We start from the raw sequence: 21,886 nt of genomic DNA on the forward strand, positions 1-21,886 counted from the left end.
AGTGTACTGGACTTACTGGATACAAAAATAAAATCAGAAATAACAGACAACATCCTTGTTCTTCTTTTTAAATGATAATCAATTATTTAAGATTGTACATCGTAAAGGCAGGGGAGCCTTTATTTAAAAAAAAAAAAAAGATCGTACATCGTTCTGTCAGTGGTGTTTGAGTTCTGAGCAACAATACGTATATCCAAACAACCTTTACGCGAAGAAGTTTGCAATGAAAAGTACTCAGTGTCCAGTGAGAAGGGACAGAATGAGGGTGTACATTAGTATTTGCTAATAATTATTAGTGATGAATTGGATTAGTGATGATTAGATTCTTTTAATGGGAAATGTCAGGAAAGGATAGGCTAACCATGAAATCCTGGAAGCTGTGACAAGAGAGGCCCAGATGTTGACCCTAAGACAGAGGCTGCTCATAAACATAGAACCAGCAGCTGCTATGTCACATTTTGCAGATTCTAACAGTTCCCCTAAACTTAAACCATCTGACCAGAAGTCCAATGGCAAACTGCCAACAACAAAACATCAATATATTTCATAGTACTTCAATCATAGACATGCATACACTTACCTGAACCAGTATCAATATTATGGAACAGTCACATATAATATAAAAATTGAAGTTTCGAAAGTAAGTGTACTAAATCATAGTTTTTAAAATAAAAACTTTCTACTTACAACTTCAGAACTGGACTTCCTAGGTGGCGCAGTGGTAAAGAATCCGCCTGCCAATGCAGGGGACACGGGTTCAAGCCCTGCTCTGGGAAGATTCCACATGCCATGGAGCAACTAAGCCTGTGTGCCACAACTATTGAGCCTGTGCTCTAGAGCCCATGAGCCACAACTATTGAGCCCATGTGCCACAACTACTGAAGCCCACGCGCCTAGGGCCCATGCTCCACAAGAGAAGCCACTACAATGAGGAGCCTGCGCACCACAATGAAGAGTAGCCCTTGCTGCTCGCAGCAAGTAGAGAAAGCCCACGTGCAGCAACGAAGACCCAATGCAGCCAACAAATAAAATAAATAAATAAATTTATAAAAAAAAAAAACAACTTCAGAACTTATACAGTATATTGTCACTAAAGTAGAACACCTATGCATATATTTAAATTAAGTATAACTTAGCTGTCTTAAATATCTAAACATAGATAGTTTGAATTGTGGTTTAGGGAAGCAGAACCATTTGTTCAATACTCCAACACTCCATATCTATTACTGTAAATTGGCTCAAATCCTTCTTAGAAGTAGACAGGTTACAATTAATAAAATAACTCATACACAGGTCATTCAAGACACTACGAGTGACCCTCAAACACATCTTTTTATTATATACTAAATTTAAAAATACAAATCTTATTAAAAATGCTTATGAAACATTGTATACATAAGTACTGTCAAATACTATCAGATTATGACATATGTACATTTGCTAAGGTTAATTAGAAACAGAACAACATACATAACTTTGCTGATAATGAATTTCAGAAGTTAAATATTTTAACACTTGGCAACTGTGAAGTAGTGATTTGCACAGAAAGATCTTTGCAGAGGTAAAATAGTGAGAAAACAAACGGAAAAAAATGCAGATATTCCTGCCCTAAGTGTTAATAAGTAGGTCTCTTCCTCATCCTCTTAGGTCTCAATATAACAGAAATTAAAGTGCACACGACCACCAGGAATACCTGATTTGGTTGTACCCTAGTATATACTACAGCCAACAGTGCTCCCATATTGAGGGTTTCAATTCTCTGTACTGCTCCTGAGGTTTTAGAAGTTAATTTTGAATGTGGATAGGGGAAGAGAGGCCAATACTTTCTAAATTGCACCAAGTGGCCTTAAAGTGTAGAAACACCAAAGATAAAAATATTAATTTGGAGATAGATTCAAGGAGATCATCCCTGTCTATTTTGCCCTAGGAATAAAATTAGCATACGAACCTAGTTTTACCTCTGGAAAATGCTTACTAAAATCTGCTTCAAGAGATCAGACATGTACAGCAAGCACCACAATACTGTCAGTTACTGTCCACCACTTACATACTGCATCATAAATAACAGGCATAAAATACCTGCCCTCTAAAGGTTTACAAGAAATACAGGTAGAAGCATGTTATTACTTGACACTAATTTTACTAATCAAGATGAAGTGTAATTTGTAAAAATAGGTCACCACCATACAATCAAGGAAGAGGAGAAGGAAAGCTGCTAGTCTACAAAAGTGCTCCTTTTAGCTTTCAAACCCAATAGCTTAATTTTGGGTAAACCAAGATTGTAAAGTAAGGCCATCAGGTCTAAATAAGCTGATCATGTCATCTATACATACTCATGTATATATGTTTAAATTTCAATTCTGATTTAACACGAATGTGCTATTACAAACCATTTACAGGAAACATTTTACCAGGCTTATTTACAAATACATGATCAGTGACAGAGATATTGAAAATCAAGAAAACTGCAGATAACTGTAGCCACTGCTAACATAGTTCACTAAAGGTAAGACAGATTTACACAAAAACCAAAGAAAAAAGTTTAGTAAGAAACCCCTACCATATATAACTATTGGTCATTGGACCGAAAAGGCAAATAAATGTAATCATCATGATTAAATTTTTATTACTGTCTCTTTTAATAACATATCAACATGAGTCTACTTAGAGTACTACCTACAAATACACAGTCTCTCATGACTCGATGAGAATATTAAGTTATTGAATATATTTCTTTATTCCCATGGCACATCATACTTGGTAACACTAATAAGGTAGATTTAGATAACACTTAAATCATGATTATGAATGTTTAATTGAATATTTTCCTTTCTGTAGCTGTGAAATGTAAAGCTTAGATTTGCTTCCATCAGGCCTCTTAAACCAAACTTCATCATGGTTAATTGTTGTAATTACAGCACTAAAAAGAAAAAAATATGAATGAATGAATTACAATATGCCTCCTCCACTCATTTCAGGGCACTAACTATAAGACCAAAATAGCTGGACTATAAGAGTAGATTCAGGTATGTAATTGTCATTTACCAGAATGCTGACTATCAGCAGGCCATGCTGTCAAAAATATCACATATCACATTCAGCAACACAATAGATAATCTTTCTTTTCTTAAGAATTGGTAAAATTTACCATTAGAACTATTAAAAGCATTGTCCCTAACTCCAATCCTACCCCACCTCCAAAAGAAGAAAAAGTGGACTAAAAAAACCACTCCTTATATAGTATTACACCTCCGACTCATATCAGCCTTGGCTGTAGGAAATTTTTCAAATACCAACCTTAATTTCCAGTGTCAAGCATCTATGGTACTTGTACAGATTTTTTTTTTAACACTACTAACCTTTACATAGAAATCTTTCTAAAAATATATTTGTTTAATCTTCTTTTATGCTATTTCATCTCCTTTTTAACCACATTTATGCTAAGTAGTACTTAAATGTCTCAAAAGCAATAAAATAAAGCAAAGAGTCCATGGGTATCATATACAACCCAGTAATTAATTAGCTCAATGAGCTTCTATGAGAAAAGTTACTACACATAGTGCTCCTGAAATGAGTATTCTATACTAAGCGCACTTTATTTACTATTGATACCTAGAAAAAGATATTTTCTTACTGTAGAAGGTTACTACTCTGAGAATTAAATCCTAAACTACTAAAGGATTTAGAGCAGCGATGGACATTAATATTTTCCAAAGGCCACACCAGATAAAACTTAGAAGGCTCTATAAATAATTATATAAACTTTATTTAAGTCTAGACAGAGTTTTTTAAAAGGCAATTTTCAGTTTTCAAGTTATACTTTAATTACCACTACTCTGAGTTTTTGTTAATTTTCAATTCTTTTCCCATTCTAATTGATGCAAATTTTTTTAATCCAGAATACTGTAATATACCCCAAAAAGTTAAGTATTAATAGAGCCACACTGTGGAAGCACACTGTTAAATTCATAATAGTCTGATTTAAAGGTCAATATTAGGATCATAACAAGTTATCTATTACAAGAATTAACAAATGGCATCTCTTACCTGGCTAAATAATTCCAACACTTCCATTTGTGTTCATGCTTATGTCCATGAACTTAATATGTAACTCTGGTGTATAAAATTAATACTGGTGTGCAAAACATGCTAATCAAATCATACATCAAGAAAAAAAAAAGAATCCATAGGCAATTAATAATGTATTACAAGTGCACTATGGAAGCAGCAAATATTTACTGACAACAATGTGTAAACTCTAAAACTGAGCAGCACTGAAATGATAAAGGCTTCTTACCTTGTAGGACATTCATCTTTTTTGTCAATACATATTGTCTGTCCACGTATATACCATTCACCATCATAATATAATCTTCCCTCTTCGGATCTAGCACTGTGCAGGTGTTTTTCCAGTTTCACAGGTGCTAAAGGGATCAGTTCAAGAACTGTTATATTAATAAGACATTGTCAGAACAAAAGTGCAGAACATTAAGTATTAATACCAATCCATGCATATATGTGAAACAACACTAAAAATATTTCTTAGATAACAAACCTAAATCTTTTAGAAACAAGAGAATTTCATTTCTTACATTTTTATAATTCACTAAGTTTTTAATATAGCTATTTAATAAAGCTAAACAGTATACAATAAATCAATTAACTAGACAAGTGCAAGAAGGAGAAGCAGATACATAATCAATTACTAGGGCCAACTTTAAGATTTAAAATCTGAATTGTCATATTTCCACTGAAAATTATACTTTTCATATTTTCTCTGCTGTAGCTAACACTTCCAAAAAAGCAAAGTTTAATATATATTCCCAGAGTTCCCCAGGGCTTTGATCCTAAAAAGAAAATGTCCTCAGTAGAATTTCCATTTTGAAATCCCAGAAATGGTTTGAGATTCATCAGATAAACCCATGCCGAGAAAAAAAACGTTCTTTATAGAAGCAGATTGTCAAAAGCGTACCATGAAACAGGCACCTCTGCATTACTCAAATGTCACCACCTCAGAAAGGTCTTCCCCAACCCCTCTACCCACTCCTCAGTTAATCCTCATCACTGCTTTATATTTCCTTCACAGCAATTATTACAATTTGTCACTAACTGGTTAGTTATGTATTTATATATGCATTATTATTCTTCCCCCCCCTCCCAAGGAAGTTCCAGGAGGTCCATCTCTTGCACCATTGTATTCCCAAACCTCAAATAGTGCCTGGTATATAGAAGGTGTTCAATAAGTATTCACTGATTCATTCATTCAACAAATGTTTTCTGAGCACTGTGACTAAAAGAGAGATGTTTCTGACCTTTGTGGAGCTTACAATTCTCTCAGGAGACAGGTAAACATGTAAACAATCAATAAAAAAATCACAAATTGTGGTAAATGCCATGAAGAAAACAAATAGTACACATGCTAAAGCTAACATAACAAGGGTCGGGGAGGAGACCCACTCAACAGTGTAGTGAGACTCTTAAAAGGAAACCATGATTCAAAAACATTCAGAATTTAGGTAGTTACCCTTCCAGCTAATTCCCAAGGGAAGCAGTCTAGTATAATATGGCTAACAATTTCCTGACATCATATAAAGTTTAAAAAAGAATCCTTGGACTTCCTAGGTGGCGCAGTGGGTAAGAATCCGCCTGCCAATGCAGGGGACACGGGTTCGATCCCTGCCCCAGGAAGATACCACATGCTGCGGAGCAACTAAGCCCGTGCGCCACAGCTGTTGAGCCTGCGCTCTAGAGCTCATGAGCCACAACTATTGAGCCCATGTGCCGCAGCTACTGAAGCCCACGCGCCTGGAGCCTGTGCTCTGCAACAAGAGAGGCCACGGCAATGAGAAGCCCTCGCACCACAATGAAGAGTAGCCCCTGCTCGCCGCAACTAGAGAAAGCCCGTGTGCAGCAATGAAGACCCAAAACAGCCAATAATAAAAATAAATTAATTTAAAAAAATTTAAAAAAAAAGAAGAATCCTTGGGTTGAATATAAAACAGAAATTGATCTCTTACAGGTTATCTACTGGAATGTGACTCCATACTTAAAACATGTTTTTTTAAAATTCTAGCTTCATTGTTCTTAGGATTAGAAAATCTCATACATAGTGAAAGAAGGCAGAAACAGAGGAAGTTATCCTAGACAATAATGCCCATCACTACTTTGGCAGTAATTTCAGACTTTCAAAAAAATAGTGAAAGTATAATTTGATAAAAATTGTACTAAGGCATATCAGAATGTGTAAATCTTAGTGGTGTGTACATTTTCTTGACGAACCCCACTGCTAGCACTCTATATCTCTCTCCTAGAAGACACAGGCACAGAAGAAATTTTGCCTACAATTTCAGAGGATTCATAGGCTCCCCGAAGGTCATCCAGGGACTCCTAACACCTCCCCTATAGAATTACTGAACCCATAAAAAACACTAAGTAAATACTTTTAAAATCACTGACCCATTATTAGCAATTTAATGTAGTTGAAACACTAAAAGAAGAAATACATTCCACTCAGAAATCCTGAAACTTTTACATGAGGCAAAGACTCCAGAAGAATTCCTCATAATTCCAGGGGTAGTGTTCACTGATGAAATGAAACCAGTGATGGGGGAGTGGTTTAGTATGTAGATGACTTAAAAAGTCTCCATAGAGAAGATTTCTGAACTCGGACTAAATGACTTACGTTCTGTTTTCACTCTGTGTGGACCCAGTGTAGCCATTGCCTTAATTTAAAAAAAAAAAAAAAAAAAAAAGAGGAAGAAAGATATCTGAGTTCATAGACAGAGTATATTTCGGTATCTATTTAATATATACAACACTACTGATAAGCTCAATAACAAACACAATGCAACATGACCTTTAGCTGCTTCAATAAATTGGTATTGTCTAAGACCACAGGAATACATATAAAAAGAATAACTATCTCCTAGAGGTGTTATCAATACCTGAAATAATCTAAAATTCTCAACAAAGAAGCTTCTGAAAACGGAAAAATTTAATAGGAAAACAAGTCTCCACAAGAACAGAAAATCCTATAATGCTTGAATGTTTAATGACAGAATGCAAGACATATAATAAGGGTTCAAATAATCACTTTCATTCATTCAACAACTATTTACTGAGTGCCTTCTATGAGCCAGTACCAGGCTAAGAAGTAGGCACAGAATGGTAATTTATTATTATTTTGGGGCAACCTAAATAAACACTTTTTTGTACTTTTGCAAAAGTTATTAATTACATTATCACCGGAAAAAACGCAAACAGCTAACATGCCTCTCTTAAAATACTCTTGCAATCCACTGTTATCTGTATTAGTATTAACTGCCTTAGAGAGACTATTGCAAAGTAAAGCATATTTACAATAGTATTTTGATGTATTAGTGAAAAATCACAGAATCTTAAAAAGTAGACTATAAAAAATATGTTTGTATTCCATTGCTCTTTAATCATACCTTCCTTATTGTTGTCCAGTCTTCAAGAATATCAAGATCTTGTAGCATATAAACTATATATGGACGTTGAAAAGTCAAGGTCAGTGCAGCTGTAAGAATTTCACATTTTTAAATTATACTTCCAAACTTCTGTTTTTCAGAGAATGGAACAATGACTTCTGGACAAAAACCTTCAGCATGCTAAATTCGGACTTCAAATTATTCTTCAAAAAACTTAATACCAGGATAAATATGTTCAGTACTTCAGATGTTATAACCATATTCTCTTAATCCTATGGTACCACTGATAGGAAGATACACCACCAACCTAATCACTGTTTTGAGGAGCGGGGAAAAAGGCAGGAGTTAGGGAAGGGTACCAAAAGGAATGCCAAGACTGAATGCACATATTAATTTAAAGACACTCCAGTTTTAGGGACATTAAAAATGTTTAAAAGTACACATGAGAATTAAGCAATCATGCTTAGATCATGACTAAATTTCTACTCCTTCCCTACCTCTCTTATTCTAAACTATACCCTTCTGCCTTCAATTGGTTTTATAAATCACCTTTTGCTTATTACAGGATCATGCAAATAAAGACAATAGATACTAACAAAAGTCGCAAAGATATGCACAATGCAAAAATGTACATTAAAAAAAAAAAAAAAACCCCCAGGAAGTTTGAAAAAGGATATCTGAAACAACAACTGGCTTCTTTTTGTCAGGACTGAAAGGGTCCTTCCTCTTTTTTCTTGACTGAAGCTCATCGTTCCACAGCTCTAGCAAGTACATAAAAATGAAGTATTAGCTGACTTCTGGAGCTCAGAGGAGGAAAAAAAAGACTATATAATTTTATGGTAGCAAAATTTCATTGGTTGCTATGTTTATATACTGTATATATGTGTATACTGTGCATATATATGAGATTATATGTAATTTCATGAGTAGTTATATATTTTGAATTTTCCTCTGCTTTTATTAGAGCAAAATTCAACTTGGTATTTAATGACTAATAGCTGATGAACATATGCCAGGCACTTTGTTAAATATACATCACATGAATGGTGTCAACTAATCCTCAAAGCTACCCTTGAGGCAGAGAGTCTCATTACTTCAATTATACGAGGAGACATTTAGAAAAGCTACAGTAACCATCACCCACGGTCACCCAACTGGAAGTAACGGAGCAGTGGCATTACAGCTCTGCTTGTCCACTCCGCCTACTCTATACCGGAGAAACAGAATTTCATAACAAGTAAAATAATACACATGCAAGAACCATAAGACAACCCAGTAAATCTCCCATCCAGTACAGAAAGCCTTCCATGATACCCCTGAAAAAGCCATTTCACTTTGGACTGATCTAATTTTTAGTATTTCCTTTTTCTGAGACCAACATCTGCCTGCCTGGAAAGTCCATCCGTTTGTCCTAGTTTGTGTGGGACCAAAGAGGAAAGGGTTTTATTCCTTCTACCACATGACCATTTTTCGAGATTTAGAGGAAAGAACATACACTGTAGCTGTCTTCCAATGTCTCCTTATGTTACAACAACATCCTGACTATTTTTGTAGTACACTATTCTTATGCCTATAGTTCCTGTCACACTTCTGTTGATATTTTGTTCCTTTTCATGTGCTCCATTTTCTACGTCTTTCTGAAGTAAGAGTCCAAATCAAAGCAACAATCACAATCATATCAGATTCTTTAGCAGTCTTCCCCCTTCCCCTCTCATGAGGACACTTCATTTACATAACATTCGTATAGGAGACTAGAAACTACAAGATACCTCAGTAAACCAAAGGTTTAGTGTCACTTAAACGTGACAGTCACAGCATTCCCCTTACCTGAGGTAATGTCAATGCTGTGCCTGTCTTCTTCAAGCCTTCTTATCTTCTCCTCTAGTTCACTCTGCACTGTATCATATAATAAAAGCTTCTCACTCTGAAAAAAAAAAAACAGATCACACGTTAAGTAGAAAGAAAAACTCGGATTATCTTAACGGAGAGTACCAAATAACTCAGTATTTTAACGGTGCTTTTGTTTAATTTCAATTTAAAAATTTTAATGATAAAATGCCAAATAAATGAATGAACTAAAACTAGAAAATACAGAATCTAAATATAGGGAGAACTACATACAATTAAATTGTTTAAGAACATCTAAATTTATATGTAATAAAGAGGCAAATATTTACTTTATTAAAAACTCAAAGAAGAAAAAAAAACCTCATAGTAAGCTCCCATGGCCCCTTTTAAATATAACCAGGTCCCACCTGTCACCACAAAGGACAGCCTGTCCTATAAAGCATATCATTATAAAATGGATCATTTTTTCTCATCAGAACAATTCCTCACTAATATCTCAGAATCATATTCAAATAGACGAATATGTCTCCAAGTATAGACTTATAATTATTTTAAACAATTCAATTATAGTCAAAATCATAAAATTACAGGCTAATTATATCCAAATCTTTTAACAAAACTATAGAAAGACTGAGTCACTTGCTAAGTTAGAGACAAGACTATTCACTAGTAAATCAGACTAGAATCCAAGTCTACTAGTTCTAGCCCACTGTATCCCTTGTTTTAAAAGCCACAGAATGAACACCAGTATAATACATAGATTCATTATACAAAAAGCTATGACACCCACCCACCCACCACAGGCTTATCTCTAGTAAGGATATCAGCCTACTGGGACATAGCTAGATACGACTATCTTGTAGAGACTACTGGAAAACAGTTAGTTATGATTTCTTGTGGAAGGCATAAGCCATGTCCATTTTCAGCATTCCCAGTGTCAGTTATGAAGTCCTCTCTCTGGGGTTTGAAACTTAGGGTCTATACACGCTTGAAGGTTCTCCTGAGTGGTAGAGAAAAGATGGCTTTTGTCAATTGGAAGCAATCTAGGAGCTAGAGAGAAAGCAAAGCTGAAGAAGGCTAAAACTAGATCTCATATGAAAAATTACCTCATTACATGCTACTCTCTGTGCTTACTTCCTTTTACTTACCCCTCTGCCTTTGGTAAAGTCTACGGATATTCTAGCCTTATCTGTACTGTACCATAAGAATCAGGAAATGTTACGTAGTAGAGAAAAAGGGAGAGCAGGTTGCAGCCACGGTCAAGATCATGTGACAGCTATGAATAGAGCCGGATTCTCCAACCAAAGGTGACTCTGAATGCTAAGCTGGAGTGATAAAGCTTTTGCTTTTAAGAATATTTCAGCAAAATAATTTTTTAAATAAAAATTACCATTAAAAAAAAGAATATGGAATTTTAACTGCTGCATTCTCTTTGCTTTCCATTGATAAATTTGCCTTAGGCCAAGTAGAAATTCTAAAATAAATCTACCAAACATTCTTCACAATTTAAAAAAAAAAAAAAAAAAGCCACAATGGGACTGAAATCTTTGAAGCTTTAAAGGCATCTCTAAAAATATTATATGTATAATTTAAAAAAGTGCCTTGAATCTATCCTCACTGTTATTTCTTTGCTCTTCTCTTCCTTAACCCCAACCCCTCAACAGCCTTCCCCAAGAAGGAAAGAAAGTCATAATGAAGCAGCTAAAAGACACCTTGGAAAAGAAAGAGGTATCCAAACTCCCTTGCTTCGCTGCCTGTAGAGGCTTCTATAGTCAATGGATAATTTAGCTTTTAAAGTATTACTAATTATAATTACCTATTTGGTTTCAAAATCCCACATCCCTCCAATCTCCACGCCTATACTTAGCAAACCTGCTCACTGAGCCCTTTCACAGGCTGACACCTATGCTTTCTCATCAGGGCAACTTCAGGGAGCCGCAGTGTTTGTACTCGTCTCCCCCTAGCCTGGGTTCAGAACCAACTCCCCTTTGGCAGTTCCCTGACTCAGGCACCTCACAGTTCCCAACCTGGACTGGATTCCTAGGAGATTTTCAAAGACTAGCATTACCAGAGAGCAAAACATGTTAAAAAGCTACAATCATTTTTTTTTTAAGTGTGCTGCACTGGAATAAAAAGATAAGCAGAATAGAATTTAAAAGCCAAGAAACAGACCCTGGTTATGGGAAATGTTATGAAAAAGGTGACTTTTCAAATCATTTGGAAACCTGATGACAATAAATGACAACAGAAAAATGAGTTTAACTATATAGAGAAAAAACTCAGGTTCTTTGCCTCATGTTATATCAAAAAAAAGAAAATTAATGGACTAAAGAGTTAAATTTACAAAATGAAATCCAAAAGAACTAAAGGAAAGATGGTGACTCTTTTTTTTTTTGATGTTGTGATGAAGGAAGTCTTTCAAAGCACAAAAATTAGAAAGACAAGCTATTTTTTAAAAACTATGCACACAGAAATTAAAAACATTAAAAAGCAAGCAAAAGTAAGAGGAAGGCAATAAAAAAAAATCTGCAATGCGATAAAGGCTTAATAACCATAAGATGGAATTAAATAAGCATGGATAAATCAGTAAGAAAAATCTAAATACTGTCCATACTCACTGCCATTTATATGATATTATTTTTCACTTGGCAAAGTTGTTTTATTCTTTTCAATTATAATAAACAATGCCAACTGATACTGAGGATATAAACCAACTCAACAATTTGGAAAGTATTAATTTAGAAACAAGTATTAAGGACTTTACTGATTGTATCCTTTGATCTAGCAATTACACTAAGGATTCCATCCTAAGGAAATAACAACCTCAACCAATGTTGTATGTAAAAGGATGTTCACAAGAGCAATATTTCTAATGCATAAAACTAGGAACAAAGTAAAATCCAATAATAGAGTATTAGCTACCTAAATTATTGTACATCCATACTACTACTCTACAGACACCAAAAATTCAGAATTCAACAAGTAGGGAGAAACTGCTGCATAAGATTACAAATGAACCCAGATCATAAACTCTCTCTTCCTTAAGACATAATAAAATAAACAAAAAATATGTACAAACTACATCAACAAAACACACATGCAGCTAATAAACAAAGGAAGGGGCACAATGTCATGCCATAATCTCTGAATGTGGTAACTAAAGTGAGACAGAACCCCAAGATCTGCATTACGTACACTACACACAAGTGTGCACTTTGTAAAGAAAGAATATGAGCAAGGTGGGAATATTCTGAAAAGTCTGAGTTATACTTCCAAATCTAGAAAGAAATGAAGGAGGGTCTGGTGGAAGAAAATACATAGAAAGCCCTAGAGATAGAAAGCCCTCTTCATCATGGTAGACTCACCAGAGAGAAGAAAACATCTAGAGCTCAGCAGCTGACAAGCCCTGCACACAGGCAGATTTTACTGACTCACTCTTAAATATGAATGATGGCCAAAGGTGACTACTTATTTGCAGAAAGCATCAAAATGAAAGACATAGAGACAAACAAAACAGAAGTGTAAAGAAACAGAGACAAAGTCAAGACACAGAAAAAAATTCCAGGGCTTCCCTGGTGGCGCAGTGGTTAAGAATCCGCCTGCTAATGCAGGGGACACAGGTTCAAGCCCTGGTCTGGGAAGATTCCACATGCCTCGGAGCAACTAAGCCCGTGTGCTACAATTACTGAGCCTGTACTCTAGAGCCCAAAAGCCACAACTACTGAGCCCATGTGCCACAACTACTAAAGCTCGAGCGCCTAGAGCCCATGCTCCGCAAAACAAGAAGCTACCGCAATGAGAAGCCCACACACCTCAACAAAGAGTAGTTCCCGCTCACAGCAACTACAGAAAGCTCACGCATAGCTACGAAGACCAAATGCAGCCAATAAATTTAAAAACTAATTAATTAATTAAATAATAAAAAAAATTTCAAAGCAACGACATTTAATACCCATAGAGAAAAAAGATTACACCCATGAGAAAAGAATAGGAGTTAGAAAAAATATAAAAAATGAGTAATCAGAGGACATAAGAGCTTTTGGAAATTAAATACAAAATAGAAATAAAATATTCAGTAAAAGGATTGGAAGAGAAAGTTGAATACACTCTTAAAAAGAATAAAATAAGAATGAAGGAAGAGGGGGTGGAAGGAGGGAGGTACAATAAAAATATAATATATAAGAAAAATATAATATATAAGATCTATATAATATTTAATAAATAATATATTATGGATGAAATATAAAAAAATTCAAAGATCAATCTTGGAGGTCCAGCAGCCAACCAATAAGAGTTCCAAAAAGAGAAAACAGAAAATAATGGAGAAAAAACAATATAAGAAACTTTCCAGAACTAACATATGAGTTTCCTGATTGAAAGCTTCCTCTGAGTATTCATAATGAGTGAAAAGAGACGCACACCAAGGCACATCATTTTGCTGTTTCACAGCATCAAGGATAAAGAAAACACCTTACAGGTATTCAGGAAGAAAACAGGTCACGTACAAAGGATCAGGTATCAAAATGATAAGAGGCTTCTCATAAGCAATACTGGAGGCTAGAAGACAATGGAAAAATGCCTTCAAAATTCTGAAGAAACATGATTACTTACCATCTAGAATTACATACTCTGAAGTGTAACTTAAGATGTTTTTGGACACGAAAGATGTAGGGGTTTTAAAACATGTCCAATAAATCTTTGACATGCCTCCTTTCAAAAGGTACTGCCTAATTCCTCTCCCCTTGAGTGTGGTCAGGACTTAGTGACTCACCTCTAATGAATAGACTGTGGCAGAAATCAAAGTTATTAAAAACACTGTCACTTCTGTCTTGCTCTCGTGAATCATTCACTCTAGAAGAAGCCAGTTACCAGGTCACGGGGGCCCTCAGTCAACCTGTAGAGAGGCCCATGGGACTAAGGCTTCTAACCAACAACCAGCAATAACTTGCCAGCCTTGTAAGTCAGTCACCTTGGAAGCAGATCCTGCAGTCCCCAGTCAAGCCTTCAGATAACTGCTTCCCTGGCTGACCTCTTCATTGCAACTTCATGTGATTCTCTGAGCCAGAATCACCCAACTAAGTTGCTCCCAAATTCCTGACCATAGAGATTGCAAAATAATAGATGCTGAATATTGTTTTAAGCAACAAATTTTGGAGTAAGTTATTACAAAGCAATAGATAACCAATACAAGAGGTCTCAAACAACTAACTTCTACACACTTATTTTCAAGAAGCTACTCTATGAAGCTGAAAAAAGAAAAGATCTATCAGGAAAGATGTAAAGGGAATTTCCAGGGTGATGGTGAAGAGACACCTATGAAGACAGATGCAGCTGGCCTAGAAAGCATCTGAAGGATGGAGCAGGAAGAACAGGTGAACAAGGAGTCCAGGGGTGAAGCTGCTTCTCAGCAGGGAGGACTCCAGAAGGAAACGGGTCTCATGGATTACCTAATGCATTTGATCATGTGAAAAATGGCATTGGGGGTTTTCATAAATACGCTGGACTGGTAAATAAGAGAAAACTAACAAGCTATAAATGAAGCAATTAATTCCAAGGTTAAAAAAACTGTTGCACAAGAAGGGAAGTTTAAGCAGAGTGTTAACTCTTAGATGAGTAAACAGTTTTTATAGTTACAACAAAAACAAAATTTGTGACATAACAATATTAGAAGAATCAAATGAGGAGAACTTTCATGGAATCCTCAGCTTTCATAATAGGAAACCAAAAGGTAATATCTAAAACTGATTTTATTTAGAAATATGAGGGTAAATTCCAGAAGCAGTAGATAGAAGATTTAGATAGAAAATTGATGCTGGGATGTAGAATATAGAGATGGGAGAGGGACTGCTGTTTTTCGTTATCAGCCTGTGCCTTCAGAAATATTTATGCAAACTTCTAGTTATACAATAAATAAGTACTAGGGATGTAATGTACAACATGATTAATATAATTAACACTGTTGTATGTTACATAAGAAAGTAGTTAAGAGGGGCTTCCTAGGTGGCGCAGTGGTTAAGAATCCGCCTGCCAATGCAGAGGTCACGGGTTCGATCCTAGCTCCAGGAAGATCCCACATGCCGCGGAGCAACTAAGCCCGTGTGCCAAAAAAAAAAAAAAAAAAAAAAAAAGAAAGTAGTTAAGAGAGTAAATCCGAAGAGTTCTCATTGCAAGGAAAAATATTTTTTTCTATTTCTTTAATTTTGTATCTATATGAGATGATGGATATCCATTAAACTTATTATAATGATCATTTCATGATATATGTAAATTAAATCATGCTGGACACTTTAAACTTACACAGTGCTATATGTCAATTATATCTCAATGAAACTAGAAGAAAATTTTTTTAACTTTTAAAAATAGACAAAAACTAAGGACTTCCCTAGTGGTCCAGTGGTTAAGACTCCACACTCCCAATGCAGGGGACACGGGTTCAATCCCTGGTCAGGGAACTAAGATACTGCATGCCACATGGTATGGCCAAAAATTAAAAATAAATAAATAAATTAAAAACACCCTAAAAAAAAAAAAAGTGTTTAGAGCCATAAGGAAATGCTCATGAAATGCTGCTTATAAAAAAGTTAGGATACAAAATAATATACATAAGTCATACCAGCTATGTGAAAAAAAATTATACAAACATATGCACACTTATTAACAGTAATTACCTCTGCTTGGTAGATTATGGTTGCTTTTATTTTCTTCTTTAGACTTATTTCCCAAGTTTTCTCAATAGACACTTATGAATGTTACAATCAGAAAAAAAAAATAATTAAATGAACAGACAACCAAAAAGTCAGAGTGCTAAAGAGCTCTCACCAATCTTTTCAAGAACTGGAATTCTAACCCTGAACCCTAAGGGCCTGGCTGAGCCCTTGCTACCACCTGCTGTCACATCTTACAACTCATTTCCAGCTCTGTGGGGAGGCTTGAATGAGATAACCTAAATAAAGCATCTCCACCCACCTTAGTGTCCAGCACATTGTAGTATTCTATAAATAAGATCTCCTTCCTTAATTTGACACAAGCCATCTGCTGCCTTGATTGTCTCTGTGGTTTTTGGCACTCTCTGTGTGCATATCTGCGTGAACCTGTCTACTCTCTGGTTCTGGCCCCTCCTTTCTATCTGTTGCTAATCAAACTTTTATTCTGACAACTGTCAGTGTGTCTTTCAGATTATTTCTATATGAGTCAAAAGCAGAACTAAGGAATAAGGAGATACAAAACCCTGAATGACAAAGTTCAGATTTAATGCTAAACTGCATGAATGCCTAGAAAGACCAAAGAATTTCAATCCTGGTTCTGCTGCTTATTAACTGTCTGACCCCCTCCCCCAAGCAAATTACCTAACCTCTCTGAGCGTTAGTTAACCCACTCATAAAAATCAAGAGAATTCCTACTCTATAAAGTTGTTGTAAGGATTAAAATGAGAGAATGAATGTAAAATACATAACACTCTAAATGTAAGTTCCCATTCACCCTTTATTTCCTATCTAAAATGCTGGTGAATATTTTCAGATTAATTACATAGTTAAACAGAGTAATTATAATATTAATTATATATTAAACATACAACATATCAAGCCACAACTAAACCATAAGAAATTTAGGTAAATATTTAGCATCTCTGTGGAGGAGGGAGGACTTTCAAAGCTGAAAAATGATGGAAGAGAAAGAAAATCAATATAATTGTCTAGTAAAAAACATTACTTGAAGATATCTTATTGACTTTTACTTATGGCAATATAGTGGACTAGGTATCCACGAAAAACAAAACAAAGCTCCCACCACACCTAGACAGACATTTCAGATAAAATACCACAAAAATCTTTTTAAAGGTATAGCTAATCTCTTAAGAAAATAAGAGATATCCCCAAGGACCAAATATAAACAAGGAACTAGAAACCAGCATTCTAACCTGATACTGAAGCTGTGGTTTCCTTGAGGGTTTTTGCTGGTTATTTGACAGAGACTCATGGTTTTTAGTGGCTATTTGGTTAAAAGGGAAAGATCTTGGGGGGGGAACTGGGATCCCTGCATGGCCCTGAAGGGTGCTACCTCTACTGAAAAGACCAACTGAAACGATCCACCTGAGGGAATTCTATATGTCTCAGCCTAGGCAATAAATGGGGAAAAAATTTTCCCTGAAAATATGTCATCTCAGGTCTGATTTCTACATATTTGGGTTTGAAATACAGCCCCTGCACCTTCCAGAAAATCCCAAACCAAAAAACTAAAGCATTCATGTGCTAGTGGCATACCAGGATGCCTGGATGAAATAACTTCGAAGAAATATTTAAAAGCAGATACTATCTGAAGAGCTACATCCTCCGTCCAAGGCTCACAGAATTTCTACCAATAAAACCTCCAGAATCATGAAATGAGGAAATAAGCTGTGAGGTTTGGCAGAAATAAAAAAACAGCAGAATTAGTCTCTGAAGAATGTCAGATAATGACTTACTGAATAAAAATATGAATTAATTATTAAGAAATAGGAAAGACCAAATGAGGACTTACATATGACTAATTAGAGTTTCAGAAAACAGAAGTAAAGAAAACAGAAGAGACACAATGCCAGAAAAGTTAACAGCTGAGAAATTTCCAGAATTAACGGAAAACAAATTCTGAGATTCAGAAAGCACAACAAAACCAAGTTAGGAAAGAAAGATAACCTTTATGGAGACACACAGTAGAGAAACTGAAGAACAACAAAGAGAAGAGCTTTTGCAGACCATGAGGGAAAGAAAAGAAGTTATCTACAAATGACTGTAGGCTTCTAGCACAGACTGTGGAAAGTAAGATTCTAAAAACATTAACAAGAAATAACTGTCATCCTAGAACATTATAACCCCCTAAACTGTCCTTCCACAATTTTTACAAATAAAGCTATTTTTGAACAAATAAAAGCTGAGCTTACCACTAAGAGACTCTCAGTGGAGGAATGCCTAGGATGTTCCTCAAGAGGCAAAAAATAAACCTGCAAGGAATGCCTGAACTCAGAAACAATAACAAGAAACTAGTAAAAAGTAGATAAAGCTAAAAAGAACTAAATATACAAGATCAAAATAACGTCTCATCTAAAGTATGAAAAACAAGATGGAACTAAAATAGTAAACAACTATACCTTTGGGAAGTATAACTGGAGTTATAATTTGGGAGGGAGTAACTGGAGTTCTAAGGTCCTTTACAGGAGTTCTAAGGAGGAGGACAGAGTTATTGATTAATATTTAGATTCTACCAATGTAAGTATGCATGCTGAAAATTTAAGGCAATCATTAAAATATAGAAATGGAAGGTGTGGAACCAATCATTAAAATAGAAATAGAGGGTACAATTTTATGATGTAATTTTAAAACTCAACATATCACACATACCTCCCAATAAAGGTCAGGAAAGAATAAAAAAAAAAGATGAAGCAGAACAAAACTGAACACACAAAACAGGTTGGAATGAAATATCAAAATAATCACCATCAATATAATTGGACTAAATTCATCAGTTAAAAGACAGAGATTATTAAAGCAGATTTTATTTTAAATCAAGGCTTATGCTATTTACAAGTAATACACCTAAAATACAAGGCCGTAAAAGAGTGAGAGGGAAAAAAAAAAAGGATGAAAAAAACCTTTTAATAGGCAAATGCCAGGCCAAATAAAACCAGGGTATCTGTTTTAACTATGAGACAAAAGAGACTTTAAGGCAAAAATCGCTGCATTGTTAAAGATAGAAGGGTATAAGAAAAAGGATAAAATATAAAAATTCTAAAATATGTGACTCTGCTAATACAGACTCTCTCTCTCCCTCTCTCCCTCTCTCTCTCTATATATATATTAAAAACTGATAGACTTAAGGAGATATGGGAAATTAAAAATCCCATTTACGAGAGTATCAAAAATAATAAAATACTTAGAAATAAACTGAAGTGAAAGACTTGTATACTGATAATATAAAATACTGATGAAAGAAAACACAAATAAGTGGAAGGACAGCCCATGTTCATGGATTGGAAGACTTAATATTGTTAAAATGTCCATACTACCCAAAGCAATTTACAAATTCAATGTAACCTCTATCAAAATTCCAATGACTTTTTTTTTTACAGAAATAGAAAAAACAACCCTAAAATTCATATGGAAACACAAAAGACCCCAAAGAGCCAAAACAATCTTGAGAAAGAAGAACAAAGCTGGAGGCCTCACATTTCCTAAATTTTAATCATATTACAAAGCTATAGTAATTTTAAAAATATGGTACTGGCACCTAAATAGACATTTCTCCAAAGAAGACATACAGATGGCCAACAAACACATGAAAAGATGCTCAACATCACTAACCATTAGAGAAATGCAAGTCAAAGCCACAATGAGGTATCACCTCACACTGGTCAGAATGGCCATCATCAAAACATCTAGAAACAACAAATGTTGGAGAGGGTGTAGAGAAAAGGGAACTCTCCTGCACTGTTGGTAGGAATGTAAGTTGGTACAGCATCTATGGAAAACAGTTTGGAGATTCCTTAAAAAACTAAAAATGGAACTACCATATGATCCAGTAATCCCACTACTGGGCATATACCCAGAGAAAACCATAATCCCAAAAGAAACATGTACCGTAACGTTTATTGCAGCACTATTTACAATAGCCAGGACATGGAAGCAATCTAAATGCCCATCAACAAAGGAATGGATAAAGAAGATGTGGCATATATATACAATGGAATGTATATAAAAAGGGATGAGATGGAGCTATATGTCATGAGGTGGATAGACCTAGAGTCTGTCATACAGAGTGAAGTAAGCCAGAAAGAGAAAAACAAATATTGTATGCTAACTCATATATATGGAATCAAAAAAAAAAAAATGGTACTGATCAACCCAGTGACAGGACAAGAATAAGGATGCAGAGAATGGACTGGAGGACACGAGGTTGGGAGGGCGGGCGGCGAAGGGGAAGCTGGGATGAAGTGAGAGAGTAGCATAGACATATATATACTACCAACTGTAAAATAGCCAGTGGGAAATTGCTGTATAACAAAGAGAGATCAACTGAATGATGGATGATGCTTTAGAGGGCCGGGACGGGGAGGGTGGGGGGGAAATCGCGGAGGGAAGGAATATGGAGATATGTGTATAAATGCAGCTGACTGACTTTGGTGTACCTCAAAAACTGGTATAAGAGTGTAAAGCAATTATATTCCTATAAAGAGCTAAAAAAAAAAATGGTACTGGCATAAACATTTAGACCAATGGAACACAATAGAGCGCCCTGAAATAAACCCATGCATATATGGTCAACTGAACTTCAACAAATGGCACTGGGAAAGCTGGAAAGCCACATGCAAAAGAATAAAATTTGAGCCTCATCTTACACCATACACAAAAATCAACTCAAAATAGATTAAATATTTAAATGTAGGACCTGAAACTGTTAAACCACTAGAAAATAAAGAGGATAAGCTTCATGACATTGGTCTTGGCAATGATTTATTGGATACGACACCAAAAGCACAGACAACAAAAACAAAAATATAAGTGGGACTATATCAAAATAAAAAGCTTCTGAACAGCAAAGGAACAACTAAAGTGAAAAGGCAACCTAATAGAATGGGAAGAAATATCTGTAAATCATATGTCTAATAAGGGGTTAATTTCCAAAGTATATAAGGAACTCGATTAAAAAGATGAGCTAAGGACTTGAATAGACATTTCTCAACAGAAAACATACAAATGGCTGACAGGTACATGAAAAGATGCTCAACATCACGAATCATAAGAAAACACATCAAAACGACAATAAGATATTACTTAATACTCGTTAGGATGCCTATATTCAAAAAACAAAAGATAATAAGTGTTGGTGAGCATACGGAAAAATTGGAACCCTTGTGCACAGCTGGTGGGAATGTAAAATGGTGTGATCACTGTGAAAAACAGTATGGTGGTTCCTCAAGAACACTAAAAATAGAACTACCACATGGTCCAGCAATCCTACTTCTGAGTATATACCCAAAAGAACTGAAATCAGGGTCTTGAAAAGATATTTGCATTCCTGTGTTCATTGCAGCATTATTCACAATAACCAAGATGTGAAAAACAACCTAAATGTACACTGAAGGATGAATGGATAAAGAAAATGTGATATATATACACAATGAAATATTATTCATTCTTTAAAAATAAGAAGGAAACCCTGCCATATGCTATAACATGGATGAACCTTGAGGACATTTTGCTAAGTGAAATAAGCCAGTCACATAAGGACAAAGATTGCATGATACCAATTATATAAGGTATATAAACCAGTTAAACACATAGAAGCAGAGAGTAGAATGGTGATTGCTAGGGGCTATGGGGAAGGGGAAACAGGAGTTGCTATTCAATGGGTATAAAGTTTCAGTTATTTATGATGGTTAAGTTCTAGACATCTGTTGTACAACAATGTGCCTATAGCTAACAATACTGTATTACACACTTAAAATTTGTTAAGAGGGGAGATCTCACCTCCTACCCTCCCTATCCCACAAGTCCACTGCCTCAGGTTCCTTTGGTCAAAAAGGACTGTACAGTCCCAGAGACACTGAATGCTCA

The 21,886-nt window shown here is 35.3% G+C and overlaps 1 protein-coding gene across 2 annotated transcripts in view; it reads right to left on the bottom strand.

Annotated features, from left to right (window-relative positions):
- Positions 1–1,313: 1,313 nt before the first annotated feature.
- BRMS1L (BRMS1 like transcriptional repressor) overlaps positions 1,314–21,886 on the bottom strand; it is a 34,694-nt gene continuing 14,121 nt past the window's right edge. Inside the window, exons 5-10 of one of the 2 annotated variants that reach the window (XM_057725278.1) lie at positions 9,279–9,375; positions 8,129–8,212; positions 7,452–7,516; positions 6,683–6,722; positions 4,298–4,424; positions 1,314–2,920 (exon numbers count right to left, since the gene is read on the bottom strand). In XM_057725278.1, the coding sequence (XP_057581261.1) occupies positions 2,803–2,920; positions 4,298–4,424; positions 6,683–6,722; positions 7,452–7,516; positions 8,129–8,212; positions 9,279–9,375 (531 nt within the window). In that variant the 3' untranslated portion in view covers positions 1,314–2,802. Of the gene's footprint in view, positions 2,921–4,297; positions 4,446–6,682; positions 6,723–7,451; positions 7,517–8,128; positions 8,213–9,278; positions 9,376–21,886 lie in introns of both variants that reach the window. The other variant, XM_057725277.1, reaches the window with a different exon arrangement.

Source organism: Hippopotamus amphibius, chromosome 2 (assembly GCF_030028045.1).
Source record: "Hippopotamus amphibius kiboko isolate mHipAmp2 chromosome 2, mHipAmp2.hap2, whole genome shotgun sequence".
Classification (NCBI taxonomy): domain Eukaryota; kingdom Metazoa; phylum Chordata; class Mammalia; order Artiodactyla; family Hippopotamidae; genus Hippopotamus; species Hippopotamus amphibius.